Below are 22223 nucleotides of genomic sequence, written 5' to 3'. Positions count from 1 at the left end.
GTCGCTGAGATCGCTCAATCGCTTGCATGTGAGCGAGCTGGTCTTAACGCATGTTTTTTATTTTTTTTCAAATTCTGGGGTGAAAAAGTGGAGGGTGGGTTCATTATGCGGGTTCATGCGGTATCGTTTTTTGGCATCTAAGTGCCGTCACAAGCCGATTTTTGTATATCGAATTATCGATATATCGAACTATTTCCCAATCCCCTTCGAGTTCGATATATCCGGGTTCGACTGTATGTGATGACACGGATAAGAACAGTGTAAGTGGTGCACTGTAGTGAGTTTTCCTCTGTCATCTTGTCCCGGTCTGCCTTACCAAGACACCACTTTAATATGGATTACCAACAGGCCTAGCCACAATTGAGACTTGCTAAGATAAGATGATGATGTTTGCAGGGACAAAGGGGCTGCATCTGGCACAGGATAGGGCTTTCTAAGGGATAAGAGAGAGTGGGAGTAGTGGGAGTAGATCAGTTCTTTATGATGGTGATGAGCTTGACAATGCAAGCATAACTGAGATATAATTCCCAACAAAAAATTGGGGGCAGTCAAGCTTTGCCTTTAAGGGTATATGAAGTGAAAAAAGTAAAAGCCCCTGTCTGCAAGCCCCTCTTGCGGATCCTTGTTTGAGTAGTACACGCACTCTGCTATTCATTCCGTAATCTCACATATGCATTAGTACAAAATTGCCCACTCACCCACCCACTCACTCATTCACTCACTCATTCACTTATTCACTCACTGACTGTCACTCACTCACTTATCCACCCACTCCCTGTCACTCACCATCTCACTCACAGTCACTCACCCACCCACTTACTCACCCAGACCCTCCACAATGCCTCCACCCACTAGAAGCCCACACAGTAGTGGATCTAAGAAGCAATGCCAAGACAAAATTCGAGGACACAGTGCTCCATAGTGCCAATAGCTCCCTTTAGACGCACTGCCCATCAGCCACATTCACATCCCACCCTTCTGTGCCAATCCATCAACCACCACCTTGAACCGACCTCACCACCCCACCTCTGAATTGGCACCCAACTACCTCTAGCTCACGTGTATGTAGCCTGAGCATAAAACTTCAAATACCTATAGAACGTTTGTTATTCAGTTTGTATTCGAAATTTACGAATGTTCGATAAATTACCGAATACGCCGAAAAATTTCGAATTCACCGCAGTCACCCTCGCACTGCACGCTTCACTGCAATGCTTGACCACATTGGCTGTTTAGTGAAGCATCCTTAAAATGCGATGGGGCAATTTTGTGAAGAGGGACCTTCCCGACAGTATGTGCAAAGTGAAGCACTTCAGGAAACCTTGAATAAAAAAACGTTTTTCTTACTTTGGTTTCATCTTCAATCCACACAGGATAAAACTACTCTGATGCTAACTGTTTGAGCAGTTTCTTTAGGCCCATTTGACAATTCAAGCTTTCAGTTAATTCGGACATCTCTTTCTGGTCCCTTGAGGGCCAAATTAATGAGAGTCTAATGTATTCAGCAGCGATATGACAGCTCCATCCCGTTTCATGTAGGTCTTTCCTGTACAAAATAACTGGTAAATAAAACCCTATATAAGTTGAACCCCTCTATAACGAAAGCCCTCAAGAACGAAATTCTCGCGACAACGAAAAATTCTGGCGCCCCCGGCGAACTCCCATAGGGTTCAATGCATTTGTCCCCTCTCAACAGCGAAGGGTTTTTAAAAAGCAGTCCCGCATTAACGAAAGTTTGAGGTAGTGATCTGCAACATTTTTTCGGCACATCAGCCAGTCGGGAACATAGAATGGGCGAAACTGCAGCAGCATACTCATCCGACAAGTCGAGCCCGTTCATTTCACCTGCCAACAAGCACTGGCGCAGCCATTTTTATTTACTTTCGGTTGGTTCGGTAATGATGATGATAGCAAAGCATTTTTTTTTTTTTGCCCGCTGAAAGCGGCTTTTTGCTAGCCTGTCTGTTGGCCACTACGCATGTATGTGACGTTTCACGCCACGTGACGACACCGCCGGCCAACCGGGGAAGAGCAAGGAACCTCCTTTTTTTTTCTTTTCGCTAGTGCGCCGACCACGCGACCACGCTATCTCGCCGATCTCGCCATCCGCCTTGTGCCGCTCGCGACTTGCCTGTGTAGTGTTTTTTGTTGTTTTTTTTTTACTGTCTGAAACATGCCGCCTCCTGTAAAGAAGCGCAAGTTTTTGACGCTGCAGGAAAAGGCTGCAATTATCGCCGAAGCTGAAAAAGGCAGGAAGAAGACTGATATTGCGGAGGAGTTCGGTATCCCGTGCAGCTCGCTTTCTACGATTCTGAAATCAAGGAATGGCATCATGGCGGCACTCCAGAACGGCGCGCGCGCTCAGAACAAGACTTTGGCAGCGCCGGTCTACGAAGACGTGGACAAAGCCGTATTTCGGTGGTTCCTGGACAAGAGAGCGAACAAGGTGCCTTTGTCCGGAAGCCTCCTGCAGCAAAAGGCGATTGACTACGCGTGCATTCTGGGGCACGACAACTTTAAGGCGAGTGCAGGATGGCTAAGTCGATTTAAAGCGCGGCACTGCATCGTCGCCAAAGTGTTGTCGGGGGAGTGTGCGAGCGTAGACACTGAAGCAGCATCTTCCTGGATGGAGAAAAGTTACGAAGGCATAATGGACGAGTACGAGCCCTCCGAAATTTATAATGCGGACGAAACGGGCTTCTTCTATGAAATGTTGCCTTCAAAAACGCTAGACCTGAAAGGAAAAAAATGCCATGGCGGCAAGCTGAGCAAAAAGCGGGTCACCATTCTTTTATGCTCAAACATGGATGGATCTGACAAGCGTCCCCTCCTCGTGATCGGCCGGAGCAAGACTCCACGGTGTTTTAAACGTAACCGAAAGCTTCCGGTCCAGTACACTGCAAACCAAAAAGCGTGGATGACGCGCGCAATATTCACAAGCTGGCTGGAAGCCTTTGATACGGACATGCGAAAGCAGGGCAGATCTGTCTGCCTTTTTTTGGACAACTGCAGTGCGCACCACATTGAAGACGTTGTCCTGACGAGCATCCGCTTGATTTTTTCCCCCGCGAACTGCACATCCGTTATCCAGCCTCTTGATCAGGGGGTTATCAAAAGTGTGAAGTCTGCGTACCGAAGAAGGCTCATACAGCGGATATTGCTAAACATCGAAATGAAGCGACCGACGGAAATTGACCTCTTCATGGCGCTGGAGATGCTTGCCGGCGCGTGGATTGCTACTTCGGCCACGCTTGTCCAGAACTGCTTCAGGCACGCCGGTTTCGCAGCTGGTCAGCACGCCTTGGCAGAACCGGAAGCTGCAAGCGGTGACGATCCGCAGCCACTAACCGGAGCATGGAACGCGCTTCGCAGTGTAGATACAATGGTGCCAGAGGCTGTTGAACTGGAGGACTTTTTGTGTGCGGACGCCGACTTGATCGTGCACGAGGAATTCAGCGACGACGCTATTATCGACAGTGTGCGCAAAGGAAATGAGGCGAGTGACGACGAAGATAGCTAAAACCAAGCACAAGGTAAGCAAGTAAGCTCGCGTGATGTGCTTGATGCATTCGATGTGATCCGGACTTTTCTCGGCGACCACGACGACAACGACGAAGCTATGCATAGCTTATCAAGCTGCGAAGCCAGAATCGTCAAGCTCCTGCACAGCAATGTCAAGCAGAGCAAAATAAGCGACTTTTTTAATTAAATCTTGGTTCTGGAAGGTAATGGGTGTGCTTATTTGTCCATTTTTGCGACAGCGAAATTCTCGCGACAACGAAAAGGTTTTCCTTCCCCGGCGGTTTCGTTATTGCGGGGTTCGACTGTATTTGTACTTAATTTTTCAAAAGGCTGCCGATGCGATTCTAGTTTAATTTTGTTTGAAAACACCATGTGAATATTGAAATAAACAAGATGAACAGTGTTTGCTATAAAGCACAGACCGTTTATCACGTAGGCTGCGGGGGCTGCGAAAGTCCGCACTACAACCAAAACATTATTTTTCCACGTCAAAAATGCAGGCTAAACACAAGCTCCCCTTTCAAAAAATTCTTTATCAGTGAACAAAAAGCAACCTACTAAGTCTGCTGCACACTTAAATTAGTGTTAGCATACCACGCTCAGCACGGCCACAGAACTAACACGCCTGTCTCCACGGAACTGCGTATGCACTTATCAATTAATGCCCGATTTCGTGAAGGTGGTTGCGTTAAAATCCACAGTCGCATTGCACACAGTACGCTAAAACATCCTTGGCTCCTTCAGTTCCCACAAAGAATTCGAGGCATTCTGTGACATTTTGGTTGGAAAACAAGACTTGCAGCGAGCCTACGACATTGAAAAGAGCAACGCGGGGAGACTCAGGGTGAGGAAATGAGCAGCACGCACGCTTGTGTTGTGCACTAAAAAACATGTAGCAAAATGTGCTACGCCACGCAGGAAAGCCCAATGCAGCGCAGAGAAGTGTAATTGCTGCTCCGTAATTTCACCGAGCGGATTTCAAAACTGCGCTGTAACCAGTATCTTGCTTTGCACAAATACATAATAAGCAGTATGACTTTACACTGAGTCTTATGGCAGGCAGACCGGTGGCTGACGTTATAACTGGTCCTGCACTATAAGCGGTTATGTTCCAAGTGGTCTCCACTGCATTTTAGTTTTCCATTTCTTGTTTTTTGTTCACCGATCAGACCCTGTATAAAATAAAAGCATTCATTATAGCAAACACATAAAAGTAATGCTGGAGGGTATATCCAATATACAACTGATTCCAGGCTTCATGCATAAATTTTCACGATTGTTTGGTTAATTCTTTTTGTTAACGTTTACAGCCTATGTCTTTCGGTTATTTTCCTAGCTAGTGGACTTCCAGATGAAAGGGCACTAGTACAGGCTCAGCGTAGTTTGCTGTTGCTATATTTTCGAGTAGAATTTTTTTTTTATATGCAATAGTATGTTTAACTGCACTGTGACAAAACCTGTTATTATTGATACACAACTGCAAACTTACATCTTCTTTTCTCCTTGCACGCCATGCTGCCCTGATCCTAGTACCTGTTATGTAATCAGTAGCGCCGCCTACGAATCCCTTCGTTTTATTCAATAAACGCCACTCCCAACATGGAGCAGGCCAGAGTCATGCCATCCTCTCACTACGGCGTTTGTTCTCTGTCATATCTAACTTATCATAATCTGCAGTAATTCAGATATAACAGTAACTAGTTTTTGCATCATACTGTATGTACTTGCTCCCCTTCGCCATAATGCATCACGGGCACTGTGGGTACTTCTCATGTATAACTAAAGCGTCCACCGCGTAACTCACCTGGAGGCGCATCTGGGAACACGTTGTAGGGGACGTTGAAGCCGTAGTTGGTGCCCTCCGCCGGCATGTACGCAGGTGGTGGTGGTGAATAGTAGGGGCCCGGTGGAGGGAAGTATGGGGGAGGTGCCATGCCAGCTGCATGCTGGGACGCTGCACAAGACGACACACAAAGCACAAAAATTAACAAGAACTAAAAATAATGCGGCCACAGCAGAGTATGCACCGCAATAGGGTTGCAAGAAATGAGTAGGCCAAAGCTATTGCATTACAAGGAAAATCTTGCACAATATAGACGTGACTTGGGGGAGGGAAAACACAGCCAAGTGGAAACTGAGAACTGCTATCCACCCCAGTCCGCACCAAACAACACGAAAGAGGAAAGCTGCGCTTCCCAATGCAGCTGCCAAGTGTTGCAAGGCCAGGAAGAGAACAAAACTGCAGAGGGGGTGTGCTTTCAAATTACGGCCTCCAAACGCTTAGACATACGTACATCTCGTCACGTGTCTTCCCCACTGAGAAGTGCTACCGCCAGGGACGTGCCCAGCGATGTTTAGTTACGAGGCTAACACGACAACTATCTCAAAGAGGCAGGTCCAACTGGCTGGATCTTTCAAAGTTCTGCTTCAGGTGGTTTGGTTCACGATATGGGCCTTGAAGAAACAGCTCAAAATGGCACAACACACAAAAAGCCGGTCTAAAGAAGATGAAAAAACAGCAATTTTCATTCTAGAAATGAGTTCAGGCACTACCTTTCTTTTTTTGCATATAAAAGAGTCATAACCAGAAATGTGTAATTATTAAACAACTCTGTTAAAGCGCTCACTGTGGTCGCGATTGATGCAGATCTTATTCATTTTGAAGCCAAAGTAAAACTTTCTGACAAGCTAGCTGGTGCATGATACTTAAAGAGCAGCCTGCGCTTAAAAGACGAACACAGGAAAGTAACAGTTGAACCTCGATATAACGAAGTAGTAGGTTTCGGGGAAAAACTTCTTTATGTCGCACACTTTGTTGCATCGAGGTTTTTGTCTTTCAGTGCCGCTAATGAAATTGTGCATTCAAACAAAATTCGCTATTCTATTTATTCCGCTCACGTGCGTTCATGACGATATTACAACCAATTTTAGAAGTAACGACAAGCAAATAGAGCGGCAATAGTAGGTCAGTCAAGCTTCGTTGCCTCGAAATCGCAAATCTCGCCCGCGATGTCATAGCGGGCGAGAATGTCTGGAACGCGGTCACGAAGCCAATCAGCAGCTCCAATGGCATTCGCCTCCGCACTTTCACTGCTGATTGCTTTGCCAACGATATTGTGACGCTCTTTGAAACGTTGTAGCCACCCGCTGCTAGCCTTAAATTCGTCGCACCCAAGCACACTTGCAAAGTCCAGGGCTTTCTGCTGAAGTATGGCGCCACTCAGAGGCATGTTCTTAGCGCGCATTTCCATGAACCACGTGAATGTAGCTTTCTCCACGTCGCCATACGTAGCCGCTTTCAGCCTTTTCCTTTTCACACTCAGGCCGCTGTCGCTGACAGCGCACATTATGCTGTCCTTCGCCTTTAAAATGGCTGAAAGGGTACTCAGCGATATATCGTACCTGTCCACCACTTTCTTTTTCTTCTCGCCGGTGGCTACTTCCTTGATCATTTTAACTTTAAAATCAAGACAAAGCACTTTCCTCTTTCGGGGCGCACCACTCATTGTTGCACAAAAGAGCACCGCAGCGTGCCTTCCCGTGCCAACAACAACGAGACGCTCTAGGCTTGGATTGGATTGGATTGACAAGGTTGCTTAAGACGGAAACGTCAGAGGGGGCACTGTTTACACGTCTGTGCGCCCGGGGCGCCGCAGTGGGGAAACATTCTCCTCTACAAACACATTTTTACAAAATAAAATTTGAATTTTCTTTACAAAGTGGCGGAGTTTTTCCAAAATAGTTTTTCTTTGCTCGCGAAAACTTCGTTGCATCGAAACTCCGGTGCGAAACCACTTCGTTAAATCGAGGGAAAAAACACATGCATTTCAATGGAAGCAAGAAACTGAAACAAAAAAAGTTTGTTGCATCGCGAACTTTGTTCTATTGAGGTTCGTTATATTGAGGTTCAACTGCATAAGGTAAAGGACAGAAACGCAACTTCCATAGGCGCGCTTATATATCCACTGTTATTTGGAAGAAAACTGCACGTCAGTGCGTAAACCAAGACATATCAACATGTGTCGAACTTTGGTGTTTAACAAAGAAAATGTGCAAAATATACAAGCCAACAACAGAAAAACAGGCATTTGGGCACGAAAAAAGAAATGAAGTTAGAAAAAGGCAGTAAAGGACATCACGCAAAAAGCTATGGAATAAGTCATAGCTCTTCGGGCAGTACTCTTTTCCATTTTTTTCCTTTCTGTCATTGAACATATGTTACAGGCTAACGTGTGTGCACGCCAGAGGCACACAATATGACAAAAGTGCAGACAGATCCTTTGCAGCTAAGTACCACATCATATTTACTCAAAAATATCACATGACAAAGGCATATTTTACGACATTAAGTCGCATTATTAATGGGTTGACGTACCATGCAGATGTACCTCAACCTTCAAGAAGCAAAGTGCAAAAAGAAAAAGTTGTAAAAGTGCATAGATCAACCAACGGAATCTCAAGTTACATACAGCAAAGGCAACAGGCATGACGCACCACACTGAAACAGCTGCGATGCAGTGAGAGACTTCACCGAAGACGCTACGAATCTGACATTTAGTCTCAAAGAAAGCGTGATATAGCATATGAGATATTTTGCCGCATCAAGTTTGGAAGAGTCCCTAAATTTCCACAATCCTGCCAATGTCTCACTTTAACACCAGAAATGCTCTTCAGGCAAAGAAAAAGCTTAGTATTGCTGCAGTAAGTGAAAACACAGCCTCGGTGCTTTACTTTGCATCATTTTATCAGTATCTGATGCCTTTCTGATGTAATTGAACTCATTGCTGCTGCACAATTTTTCGATGACGAATGTGCAAAGCAACAGGTCTTTAAACACTACCTTAATTCAACACACCCATGAGAATCGGCAGTAGCATATGCATCCACACCAGCACTGACCTTGTCTTCAGCGGCTACGTAACAAAGGTGGCATGGGACAGAACCCAACATACACTAGGCAGCGAGCACCACATCATCCTCGCCTCCATTCCATTTCAACAAAAGCGCAAAGCCTACACTATGCACAAACTCATCACCTGGGACCATTCCAGGGCTACCCGGCAATCACGCGAGTCGGAGACCATAGCCGACATAGAGGTCGGGATGAACTCACTCACACAGAATCTCCAGACCCACATCCGATACATTGAGACAAGAGAGGAGGTTCCAACTCTCCACAGCTGCCTCGCCCACCTCTGGGAAGCTCACCATAGCCTATTAGAGCGATGGAAAAGCCATAAACTCAACAGACAACAGAATGCTAGAGAAGCGTCTCTCAACACTTAAAGCACAAACCCAACTACACTAGGAGGACCTCCGCTGCTCCAACTGAAACAAGATCTGTGGCAGCATGTCTAGCAAACTATCCTCTAAAAGTGCCTGGCAACTCCTTTGCCACCTCATAGATCCAAAAAATCTGACATGCAACACCATGTCACTAGCCTCATTCATAAAAAAAATATATGACAAATACCCTAATCGACACCCCCAAAATCACATACATGTCTCCGAGCACTTCTACCACTCTCCTATCTTACAACTAATGCCTGAATCCAACATAGGACGAAAAAATCACAGAGGCAGAAGTCCGAGCGGCACTTCTTGCCCAACGAACAAATTCTACTCCAGGCACAGATCAAATTACAAATTCCCTTCTCCGCAACTTGAGCAATAATTCTATCGTGCAGATTACGGATTACTTCAACAAATGCTGGAACGAAGGCACCCTGCCCCAATCATGGCAGCATGCCAAAATCATCTTCATTCCCTAGACAAACAAACTATTCACGCTACAGAACCTTCGCTGCATTTCCCTCACATTATGCCTTAGAAAGCTCTTCGAGCGTGTTATTCAAAAAAGACTTGCCCGCCATATGGCAGACAATGATTGTGTACGCATAGCATTGTCGGCTTTCCTGTGGGCTGCCTACACTTTGGAGGGTGAATTTCTCCGAGGATAGCAGACCAAAATGGATTTCAACTGTTCGATCTGATAAGAAGGCCTTAATGTATGAGTGCGTGTGTTCGCCTACATTGAGCGAGTGCACTAACGATCACTAGTTGCGGCTTTGGTGCGAAGACTGTTTTGGTGTGTCCTGGTGTGAGGGGATTGTAAATGTCGTTTGTTAACTACAGCATGGCGTCCTGAGCCGACAGGTGTGGACGAAAACCGGCCATGCTGTGCGGACACAAGTCATTGTCCGCCATGTGGCAGTAGCTGCCGCCATAAAATATACAAAAGCAGCATGCCCACCTAGCTCAGTCCAGCCCACTTTCCAGGCCCCTGTTTTAAGGTGACAGCCTTTAATGGCTCATGCTGTTGGCATCCGTCCATTGGGTCACACTATAGCTGTCAATCAAATCACGTCATGACGACGTCATCAGAAAAATAAAAATCCTGTCCCCATCGGGAATTGAACTTCCATTACTCGGACCCCCCAGCTGAGCGCATTAACCAACTGAGGCCCGGGATCGCGAAACGCACATAATAATTCTCCTTGTCAACCGTGAAGACGTTAGTAGCAATGACAATGACGCTGCAGTTAGTGATAATGACAATGATGACAATGGGAATGATAATGACAGTGCATTTAGTTGATAATAAGAATGGGTGGATTCCACAGTGCTCTTGGGAATTCCTTTTGGAGAAGAGCCTACATGTGCAACCTTGAGCCATTTAGTGGCACCGTACTTTGCTGCCAAGTTACAGATGCCTTCTGATCCATACTACTCTTTGGCAAAGGAGCATAACACTAGCAAATAAGTGTCAGACACCAGCCTTGCTACAGTGTATTTATTTTTTGTCACAGCTATCGGCACAAATTTGTTGTTAAGGAGACATGATCCAAAATGAAACATTTTGTTAAAATTAGAGCAGGTGGTTGAATATTTCACATTTGGTAAATTTTTAGGAGCCTGCCTATATATTTTGGTTAATTTTCTTCAAGTGATACATTTGAAATATAAGGGTGTTTTTATAAACCTACTTGATAACATCACAAAGCAGCCAGCGATATGCAATTTCCTTCACTGTGGTGTACTCTACACAATGAGAATAAAGTTTTCTATCTATAAATATTTGAAGGTTTTAAAAAACAATAGTACTGTTCAAGTTGCATTCTATTTGTGGAATTGCGATGGCTTTGCAAATTTAGATCTGATTCACAACAACAAATTGCAATCAAAAATAGCCCAGCTGTTTTTTTGCAAATACGGAAGAACGCCCGTGAAAAATTTCATAGTGATGCAACTTTGACAGGTGAAGTAATGTCCTACACAAACAGTAAGGTTGCTTGAAAATAACAAGAAAGAAAAGGGAGTTAAAATTACAGGAAACACTTAATGAATGAACATGACGTTTTTTTTTAAACAAACTTTGGAAAATGCAGCTTAAGGAGCTTCAAAGTATACCACATTTCCTTAGAATTCTCCTGCAGTGTACGCAGGTCTCTTGCGTTGCCTTCAAAAGGTGTCCTTAGTGCTAGCTTCCTTCGACATGTGGCAGCGATGCGACTTGGTCTCAGCAGTTTCCTTAGTAGACATCCTTGTGACTCAGACTGTTACGCGCATTACTCTGTAAAATCAATTCCCGAGAAATAGGGCACCTAGATTCTCCAAAACTTGCTCAAAGCCTGCGCGTTCCTGATTGAACCACAGCGCGGCAACCCGACAATATATGGTACAGCAGCTTTGAGCCAATGACGGCAGCATTTTTGAAAGTGGGGGTGCAGCTCTTGGGGACAAAAAAAAACTTGTTTCTAGTTTCTTTTTGAAAACTGGCCGAGGACTCACAAAATGCGAAAAGCTCTTTCTACCTGCGTGCAATGTCCCAAAAGTGGTAGATGCTGTGTTTAAAATTCGTGACAGTCATAACAGTACCTCAGTTCTGCCCATTGGCAAGTCACCTCGCATCATCACATTGCAGATTCTGATCACATTTAGTCTGCACTTGAGGCTAGGGTTCGTGGACGTTAAAGAGGAAGGGTTCAAGATAATAACACTAGCAATAACAAAAATGCAACTTTTCGATATCGCCATTCTTTCACGTACATCTCCCCTTAAAGGGGGTCACCTAAGAAGTAAGCAAACACTCCAACCAATACCCATGGCACACCACTATCAAAAGAGGAAGGGGAAGTAGTAGGCACTCACCACTCTTGCCGGCCTCCATCATAGCTTGGCCAAACTCAATGGCGCCGCCCTTCATAAACTTCAGCTTGAAGGTGCACTGGCCGGTCCAGTTGCCTGCACGGGGGAGGAGTCAATGCTATGGTATCAGGCAATGTCAAAGATATCAAACAACGTAATTCAGACTGTTGCGGTAGCTGTGGCATGAAAGCTTACGACCTAGATCAATGTCAGAGGGCACAGCACCCTCTGAATTCATGCAATGGCAACAGTGTTCCCAGCATAAAAAAAAAAAAAATCCAGTTGCGAGAAGCAAACTGCCACCTCTATCCTGTCCATCATGCGCCTAACAGACTAAGCAAGTGCCGACAGAAAAAAAAAAACAGAAAAATTAAAAACCTCCGAGTAGTCGAGTAGTAACACATTTCTGAAAGCGACATCAAAGCATCCGCAGCCAGAGAGAAATAGAAAACATTTACTGACTGACCCTGGTCCTTGCCTTGAGCGTGGGTTGGGCGAGTGTGAACTGTTTTGATAATTTTAGACACCCCAAAACTCGCATAAGTGCAATTATGCGGTAGTAACGCTAAATCTAAAAGTTCCCTCTTATTTGTGCAATGAAAGCCTAAAGGGTGAAAACTTTTACCCCGAACTGTCTTTGGCTATGCATTATGCAGTTATACCCCTAATATATGCGGAACAGTGCCGCAGAATTCAACATACCTGACGACAAAGTTTTCTATTTCCCCCTTCCTTCGTCAATGTCACAAACCACATAAGCCTTCTAAAAAGGTTAAAAAGGACAAGACTGAGATCCTAAATTATGCATTTAAGGTCTGTCCTGAAAGTAAAAAGACTAGTCTTAGCGTTGCACGCATATGAGCACAATTGGGAAATCGGTCTCGGCGGATGGTGGGAAACCCTTCAGCTTCACAATGTGCTTTTAACAGGAGAAGTGAGTGGACAACCTTGAGCATGTACCCTTGCTTTCTTAGGATGCGTCGTGGAAACTGCAGCAAACTTTGAAACTGTGATATGCAGTGGAGTTTCTACAATAAGCTGGCAAGTCGTGTACCATAGCATTTGTCAACAGCAAGGCAATAATGCAATGTACTGACTGCGACTGTCCAAATGGCACAAAGCATTTACAGATGGCCGTGAAGCCATGCAGCCCAGCAATGATCCGGGCATCCGTTGACGACTATGGATACCGATTGTGTGCGTGTTTTACTGATAACTGATGTGTGTGCGAGTGTCCTTATGATTGCAGAAAAGGCCATTAGCAGAAGCAGCTGTCAATTAACGAATGTGATCAACCTTGCAATAATAGTGCTTAAATTGTCACATTCACACTGAAGCTTCATAGTTTGAGGCAGTGTCATTGTGACTGCCTCACAAGAGGTAAAGCATGAGAGTAATAACACGGGACTACCACTAAGGCATCCTTCATCAAATGACCACTTGTGTGATCCTTGCAATCAGTGCGGAGAGCATCAAGGACAAAGAGAGATGCCAATGCCGGCAAATGTGCGCTTTGCTGTGCCGGCTGAACTGAGGAGGTGAATTTGTACCAAGACGCCTAGTGAACGTTCTGGTGTGTTTCTGCATGAGAGAGTGGCACGCAGAAGAAGCTGCCCAGCCTGACGGAAGGTGGAGGAGAAAGAGGCGGACGCACCGTTCTGCTCGGCCTTGACAGTGCCCTTGATGTAGTTGGCACCGAAGATGGGCTGCTCCAGGCCCAGGCTGCTGATGGTGAAGAAGGGGAAGCTGAAGGACTGCAGAAAGTCCCGGCTGTTCTTGTTGGTGAACACCATCTGCAGTGCAGAGCAGAAAACCACATCGATCACAATGATATGGCATCACCTGGACAAGCACGGTGCAAAAAACGAGCACAGTGCCCTCCTTGAGCACATCTCAGTTACATCCTGTTATTGTTAAAAAGAGTGTGAGGCCAACATCATCTCACCCTTGTTCTCAGCAGCTGAGGAAAACTGGATTTAGAAAATGAAATACTTTTTCCATCTGCCATCTGATTCAGACATGCAGTGTTGAGATGAAAGAAGGCTCAATTTCCAGTGAAAGTGGCCAGTTTACCACTGGAATGCAGTGATCTATAGGTGAATGCAGACTTCAATTATTAGCTCAGTGACTCTTTAAAGCAATGTCTGTTACTGTTAAAACTTTACATCTGCATATTTAGCCTACATATTCTTTTGTATGTTCTGTTTAGGTCTGCTTCCCGAGGCGTGACCTAAATACCCTTTGCTTGCTTCTGGCCAAAGCCCAAAAGCAAGCACAGAGCTCCTCCATCTGAAGGGCAAAGAAAAACAGAACCAATGAGAAGCCCATCGAAGACCATGTGTTCCTGATATCTTGCTCTCTTTTAATGAACAGTTAAAAAGTTTCTTGGTTTTTGCAATAACTAAGCTGCATAAGATGGCAACAGCCTACTGTCATCCAAGGATTTGCTACTAAATGAAGAATGAACAAATTAGTTACAACGGCTACAGCCTGGAAATGCACCTCAAGAGAGAAGTCACCAATTGGTGCCAGTATTTTTTTTTTCTGATGGAAGATTGAGCTTCACAAACCTCACTATGCACATAGATGCACGCTGTGCAGAAAAGCCCCTATGAAGCCATAGTGCAACTATCTATAGACCTTATGTACCATCAAAAGACACCAAAGTATTGACGAGGGGGGGGGGGGGGGGGGGAGGGGATATGTTGACATCACTAATCACTTCAAGAGTGAAGAGTAGATAAAGATAAACAAATGTACATCGATTACTAACAGAATGGTAAGGAAGGTAAAGCTAAACATGATAGAATAAATTTAGATTTTATAACTGATTATAAACAAAATAATCATCTAAACTACGTCAAAGTTTGTACAACGACTAGGTTGGGAGGGTTGCAGCCAGCACAAGCGGTAAACTGCTTCAAGCCTAACTCATCTGTCCCAGTGTATCCACCCCCGCAGCCCATGGAAATCTTGGGCAATTACTACCACAAAGTCTCTGTTTCACAGGCTCAACGCTAAAGGCACTGAACAATTATTTTCCAGCTTCCTTTCAGGCAAAAATTGACCAACTTTCCATCCATACAAAGGTTCTCTCTATGCAATATTTGAGAAACAAACTCAAGTCTTACCAACCAAGCTCCCACTCTCAACACCCTAAATAACCGTGCCGGCATGCAGGCTTCTGGGATCTCTAAGAAGTACCAGTAAAGCTTTCAGTCCCACTATTCTATTCCTTATCTGCCAAGCCATGGAAGATAACACGACTGCCACACCTCAGTATTGCCTGAGAACCAACTTTGTACAAGGGATTTGTTGAGGCCAGCACCCTTCCGAAGCCCCTGCACAAGCACGGCACAGAGTGCTTCTTAGACAAGTCTTGAAAATCTATCTTTGCCCTTTCTTCCACGTGAAAAATATCACTCAGTTGGCTAGGCAAACTATTTAAAGGTTGAAGTTAACATTTATATAATCACAGCACTGTCACATAGGCAGATGCATTGGGCGTTATACATAAGTAGCTGTAGCTCACATAGGCAGATACACAGGTAACTGTAGCACAGGGAACGTCGGGGAGTGGCAGCCATATTCCTTCCAAAGCTGGTGAGATGAAGAGGTGGAACGAGACAGGCTGACAAAATTTCCAGTGCTTCCAATTACACAGTGCAATGTACAGGGCACATCAAAGAGAAGCTTCATCTCCACCTTTGCGTGGTTCACTCAGAAAGGAATATGTCGCCAGTGATATTTTCCTGAAAGACTGGCATTTCTCATCAATGCGAGACATTTGCCCACTGGCTAGTCATCAACCTCCATCATCTTTACCCGACTAATACTCGCCCAACGTTTCTTTTTCAGGCATGAGCATCAGTAGTGTTCAAGGCTTTAAATGCTTTGTCAGACAGATTTGAGAAACATTTTGCTCAGCGACAGGCCAGGCAGCGTGCGAAACATAGTTGTTTACGTCAGCTGTTGTAATGCATTAAACCCCAGATTACTCCATTATGTTTCTTACCTTACGCCTTGGGATACTCCTTTGTATACAACTTTGAAGCACACACTGTTCAGGCTGCTTCCAGGCAACACAACCTGCCTACTTGGTGACTTGTGCATGGCTTCGACAAAAAATGTGTGTTGTGTTCAGAAGGACAGTACTAAATGGTAGGTTTGTCTGCTGTAAATCAAATATTTAAAGGACCACAGAAGACAAAGTGAAGTTTGCCTCTGTCACCTGTGCTCAAATTATTAATGCCTTCTCTCATCCCAATTCTGAGCTTTCAAAGGCTAGAAAAGGCCAAAAAATTAAAGAGGTGTTGCCATCAGTACCTGATCTCACAAGCAAACGCAGTGCGTCAAGATTTTTATTTTTTTTTTTTTTTAAATACCAATCCCTTGAAAATGGTGACACCAGAATCATTTTCATGTAGACATGACAAGCCTGAACTGAGAAGGGAGAAAAGTTTTAAATAAAATTTCCCCAGTGGCAAATGTGCCTTGCGTTGCTAGGCATGCATACGCAAATATAAAAACAGCCTCACAGAATACGTTTTCAATGTCTTAAGTATCCCTTTACGACGTGACTTGAAGCAAATTCTGTTGCGTGGGAACCAATTTATACTGAAAAGATGACACCAGTTGCAATGGCTAGCATAGAAATCAACAGCATCATTGAGCAACTAGTACACTTTTAAACCTATAAATGTGCTCCATGACATCAGAACCGGAAGAAAGAAAAGCAGGTTTATGGGATTCGAATTATGAAGCACCACCCAACAAAATTTTAGGATAGTTATGCAAGTCAGGCACAGGCAGGATGATGCAATGTGCTCCTCTTGTGTTGTCCACGCCCTTTTAGGGGCCACTGAGGACACCTCCATTCAACCCTTGCCTACAAAAAAGCCGCTTTTATGACTCTTTCTGAGCTATAGTGATGGTGTGGTAAATGGGCTTTAAAGCCTCAAAGTAAATCAGGCTATGAGGGATGCCCTAGTGAAGAGCTCCAGATTACTTTTGACCCTCTGGAGTTCTTTATTATGCACTGACATTACGCAGTACACGGGTGCCTCGTGTGTTCCCTCCATCAAAATGTCACTGCTAAAGTGGGATTAGACCCAGATCTAAGGGATCAACAGACGAACACATTAATCATTGAGCCACCCCCCCCTAGGCATGCCAGTTCTTGCCTAACAAGAAGACACATTCATATCCGATAGCATTGCATTACAAACATTTTCATGCCTCATACAATACAAACTCATGACATTAGGACCAGAAAGAACTCAATCATAGCTCTTTGGAACCAAATAATGGTAAACCAAGCTTTAGTGCTCCGTACATAAGTTGCAGTCTTGACGTGTCTGTTTGCCTGCAGAAATGACTGGTGACCAAGACATCTGCACTTTTTTTTTTTTCTTACCTAGATCATGAAGGATCTGGTTACAATGAAAGTAGTCGCTATGTCAACAGAATAACACATTCTATCCATAAGGGCCAACTTTATTGTCCTCACTGCGCCTTTATGCTGGCGTATTAAGACGAAAGCCTTTAATGGTGCATCGTTGTCAGCAAAAGTGTCACGCTTTTGCGGCGGCTCTCTTAAAGAATAAATTAATAAACCCTGTCTCCTACTGGGGAATCGAACCTCCATCGCTTGGACCCCCAGCCCTGCGATTTACCACTGCGCCACACCCCGGATCGTGGAATGCTCTTCATAATTCTCCTTGTTTACAGTGAAAATGATAGAGAGATTCCGCGAGTGACAGATACTGCGCCTTTCCTTTTCTGTAGACGAATTATAGAATGCCGGTGAACTTTAATGTGTTCGACAAGAGGCGTGCGACGTACCGCCATGGCAGGTTATGACGTCACAAAACGATTCATGCACATACGAAGCTGATCACACCGGACATCCAATCCAAGCATCCGTCATTAGTCGCTTCCTTGAACGCCACACCCCACAGCAAACAGAAGCAGACCCAGATGTCTAGGAGGCGTTTGTACAGCAGGCATCAGCGAAGGAGTTAAAAATTGATTTACAGGATAGAAAAGGCGCAGTATCTGTCACAATTCTCCGGGTACACGTGTACCATGCCATAAAAGAAGGGAGGAATGTGAAACAGTAGTCACCCTTTTTACTCGACGCATTATTCACCGCCACATTTGCAACAAATGCCGCATTCAGGCATTCGCCTTTTAACACTTGTCGCCAAAGTGCCTCGTAATTTTTTATAGCAGGAGCTCCTTTTTAACGACCACAGATAGTAAAAGAGTTCCTCTGACAGACTCACCCTGTGCGTGGTGAGATAGATGCGTCCCTTCTTGGTGCCACAGAACTGCTGGGCATCCGGACCCTCAAACGTCAGCTCCACTCCATCGCAGTACAGCAGGATGCTGGCACAAAACAGAGTTGGACAAAGAGAGGTGACTGGCTGGTCTACTTGGTGTTGCACGGTAAAAATGAGGCCTAAAATGATGTCAAACAATAGTGACGTGACATAAAGGCAGCAGCTAATGACAGAGTGACAGTTGCCGAGCCAGGCCGTCAACTTATGCCCATAAAGACTGAGGACGTGAGTGGGACTGAACATTAGAGGGACAATCCTTAAGGGTATGAAGTGACAACAATAACAGCCCCCGTTTGCAGGTACCCATGGGGATCCTCGGTCACGTCCATTCACTTAGTGCCCTGCCGTGGTTGTGCAGTGGTTAGGGCACTTGAATGCTGTGCCCAAGGTCGCGGGATCGCAGCCTGGCCACGGTGGCCACATTACGATGGAGGAAGAAGCAAGGCGCCCGTGTGCTGTGCAATGTCAGTGCATATTAAAGAACCACAGGTAGTCTAAATTTCCGCAGCCCGTTACTATGGTGTCTCTCATAGCCAGAGTCGCTTCAGGACATTAAACTCAATAAACCAAACCTAAACAAAACTATTCAGTTTGCTACTTGCTTAATGGATTGTTGTTCCCCTGTGCTTCTATCAGGGGTGGAAGCAGGATCAAACATTTTGGAGCAGCTTTGGGAGCAGTAATAAAGCCACTTTGGAGCATTTGAATTATGTTTTGGAGCAGGTTTCTAAGGTCACATGCCTCTGATGATTGTAGTTTTAGCTCTGACAAAAATACAAAATCTCCAATCTAATTCCTTTTTATGCAAGTTCAGTGCCTCTCCAACTTCGCACTCATCTCTGAAAAGACAAACGGTCAACAAATTGAAACAGACTAGCAGCAGAACGAACACTTACTGATGCGCTTCATTACTGAACACCTAGTGCGACCCAAAGCATCTGCCTATTCTGACTTGACAGATTCAAATGTAGAGTTTACCACTTCGATGCGCTCAAGCAGCGCCACTAATTTGGAGTTTAGGCGCTATCTTGTGCATATCCTTTTTGATCCTATGCCTGTGCTGATAAATTCCTGAGCAGTGGTCAGTAGTGCCTTCAGGAAATATAGATGGCACTGAAGGGTAGCCTTTTCATCCTTCACCATTTTTACTTCGCTGCCTCCTGCCAATAGTTCATCATTGTTTGCTTAACCCCTTCACCGTTTTGTTATATCAACGAATTTCTTAACAAAACTGCTTATTTTTTTATTGCTGATTCCGGTTATGTTGCCATACGTAAAAGACGTTTATGTGGTAGAAAAAAACGAAGTTAACAGGTCAGTGCTGCCATCTGTCGAGCAAAATGCCATCTAAGCCACAAACGAGCGCTGCTCGTTCGAAACGCTGACGTTTATGTGGTAGAAAAAAACGAAGTTAACAGGTCAGTGCTGCCATCTGTCGAGCAAAATGCCATCTAAGCCACAAACGAGCGCTGCTCGTTCGAAACGCTGAAGGGAAGAACCTATTCAGCGAGGACGAGCTATAGTCGTCCAAAACGGTTTGGGGACGGCTTTGCAAGGACGAGCGCAGCTCGTCCAAAACGGTTTAGGGGTTAAGCAATGCTGGGGCTCGTTTTTAACATCTTGGCAATAGGCCCTGTATGGCTTTCCAACACTCTTGGGAAGCTTCCTAGTGATTGACACCTTTGGAGTACCAACACATAATGCTTCAAGTATGATTTTGTCTGCCGTAGGCCTGACAAGCTTGTGACAAAGAGGCTTGACGAGTGCCTGCTTGTTCTCACAGCAGAACCATTAGAATAACTCATACAGTTTTTGCAGTCGGAGAAGTTTCCTAACGGCTGCTTCACTTGCTGCTCTTGCTTCTCTCTCCTGGCGATTAAAATGGCCGAGAGGAGGTGGTATGTCACGCACACAGTGCATTTTTTTTTTTTCACAATTAGTTCCCTTCAATCACCTGTAGTTCATACTAAATTTACTTACGAACAAATATTTATTATGCTCCATGCTTCCCTCCCTTGCAAAAATTTTATTTCCATTAATCCCATCTTTGTCCATCTTACGTCTGTTACATCTTTGCCCCCAATGCTGACATTCCCATGCTCTGCTAAATTTGATGGCAGAACATCGAGGCAGCCAGTTTGGAGCAGCTTTGGAGCAGGATGAAGCAGGGAAAGCAGTCTGGAGCAGAATGGAGAAGCACTTCCACCCCTGTTCTATTATACTATATATCTTAGGTAAGGGAACAAGCGTAGGTTAATGGCATTCTAATAGAAATCAAAAAAGGAGAAATGGCCATGGGCAGGTCGTGTAGTGTGAAGAGAGGATAACTGCTGTGAGGGTGAGCGGCACCAATATTTACCGAAAAGATGACACCACTTGCAATGGCTAGCATGAAAATCAATAGCATTCCTAAACAACCAGTACAATTTTAAACCTACAAATGTGATGGTCTCTAAGAGTGAGAGATTGGATTCCAACGAAAGGCAAGCATAGCAGGGGGGCAGAAAGTTAGATGGGCAGATGAGACTAAAGTTGCAACAGCAGTATGCAGAAAGAATGATGTATGCAACCTCTCTAAAATCAACATACCCAAAAGACCTAGATTTTCACATCCAAATTTTCTTTTTTCTTTCTGGTGCTATATTTTTTAGTGAAAATCTGCAGACCAAGTCACAACAGTACAAAGTGATGCTGGAAGCATCCTATGCCCAATTCCTTTTGTAAGCATCAATGTAGGTGATGGCACAGTGGCATTATTTTAAAATGCCACTTCATCATACGTATGTAAATGGGAAAAAAAAAAGTGGTCTACAGGGTTTAAGGTCTGAGAGCGGCTTAGGCTACAGGGATATAGTAGAAGGCTTCTCATAATTTTGACCACCAGGAGTTCTTTAATGTGGACTGCTATCATGTAGTAGACGGGCTGCAAGCGGAAAGGACCCTAACATGACTTTACAACCTTTACAACTATTGTTTAAGCACCGTTCTCGCATGCAAGAGGTACAGGATTCAATCCACAGCGCTTCCGGGTAACTATCTCCTTGGACTAGTGCTCAGCTCATTTGAGGTAAACCTGAGAACCGGGTCATGGACCCAAACACGTGAAAAGGGTCACAAGCCTGATTTCAGTCCCTCTCAGAGATTTTGCATGAGAACCAGGCTCAGGAAAATCTTCTATGTACCTGGTGGCACTGCTGGGTACCTGGGGACACTGGAGATCGAACCCTGCACCTCCTGAATTTCAGGCATTACCATAATTCAAATGTATTAAGACAAACCACTGCTTCTATACATTCCCTCTTTTCCAGGTCACATGCTTTCTGTAAGACAAAAAAAATGTGACTGTGTTATGATACACTTTTCCTAATACTTGTGCCCAACCTGATCAGCCTGGCTAGGGCAGGGAGCGTGACTTCCTTGTAATATTCCTTCGATATATTTTTAAACCCCACGGCAATCATTTTGCAAGTCCAATGCCACCTCCTTTACCTAAACAAACAACAGATTATACCAGTTTTCTTGAAAACCTTCAGAACCCTGATCATGTGCTGTGGCAGTCAACCTTCACAAAATCTTAACATTTATATTCTGCGGCAAAGTAATTCTAATAGGCACTTAGTCGATGGTCTGAAGATATGCAAAGTAGGTGAGAGAATATGCACTAAATATTTAAGCATACCAAGTTGTAATTTTAATGCCATCATTTTTAAATACACAAGCTCAATCATACTTGACGTATTACCTTGAAGTGGTGCTTTGTGTCATTCGCCATTTTGCATAAATTTGCTCCTGGCTGCAGTGTAGTGATGCTTCTCACATGAGCAGCCAGGCGGGGCAGTGTTCCCACTAATTGTGACAAACCATGTACTATCATAGAAAACTCTTGACAGGGAAGTGTCTGCTACAGCATGCCACGAGCTGCATTGTGGGACACGTCAGAGACCACGGGGTGAATATCTGCCATTTCAGTGATAAGCACCAACGCCTGAGAATTCTTTTTTGCTTTCATATCCTAATGGAATTTGTAGCACATGGCTGGCCTTCTGCACAATTCATGCCGAACTTCATTTTATTTGCGACAAGCTGCAAATGCCTGTTCATAAATCACAATATGATTGCCATTTGGCGTTGGAAATATTGCTACATAAGGCAAAATTGGTTCCGACTGCATGCAGATTTTTTCATTTGCAACTTCTAAAATCAAACATC

At 44.6% G+C, this 22223-nt stretch overlaps 1 protein-coding gene across 2 annotated transcripts in view; it reads right to left on the bottom strand.

Annotated features, from left to right (window-relative positions):
• LOC146188737 (WW domain-binding protein 2-like) overlaps positions 1–22223 on the bottom strand; it is a 41465-nt gene that overhangs the window by 17234 nt on the left and 2008 nt on the right. For both annotated transcript variants that reach the window (XM_084603907.1, XM_084603906.1), the window contains exons 2-5: positions 17958–18060; positions 13325–13463; positions 11674–11766; positions 5327–5476 (exon numbers count right to left, since the gene is read on the bottom strand). In XM_084603907.1, the coding sequence (XP_084460033.1) occupies positions 5327–5476; positions 11674–11766; positions 13325–13463; positions 17958–18060 (485 nt within the window). The remainder of the gene's footprint in view (positions 1–5326; positions 5477–11673; positions 11767–13324; positions 13464–17957; positions 18061–22223) is intronic.

Source organism: Amblyomma maculatum, chromosome 5 (genome assembly GCF_055883805.1).
Source record: "Amblyomma maculatum isolate TAMU_Amacu chromosome 5, ASM5588380v1, whole genome shotgun sequence".
In the NCBI taxonomy this organism is placed as follows: Eukaryota; Metazoa; Arthropoda; class Arachnida; order Ixodida; family Ixodidae; genus Amblyomma; species Amblyomma maculatum.
This window is presented reverse-complemented; position numbering and strand designations above follow the sequence as displayed.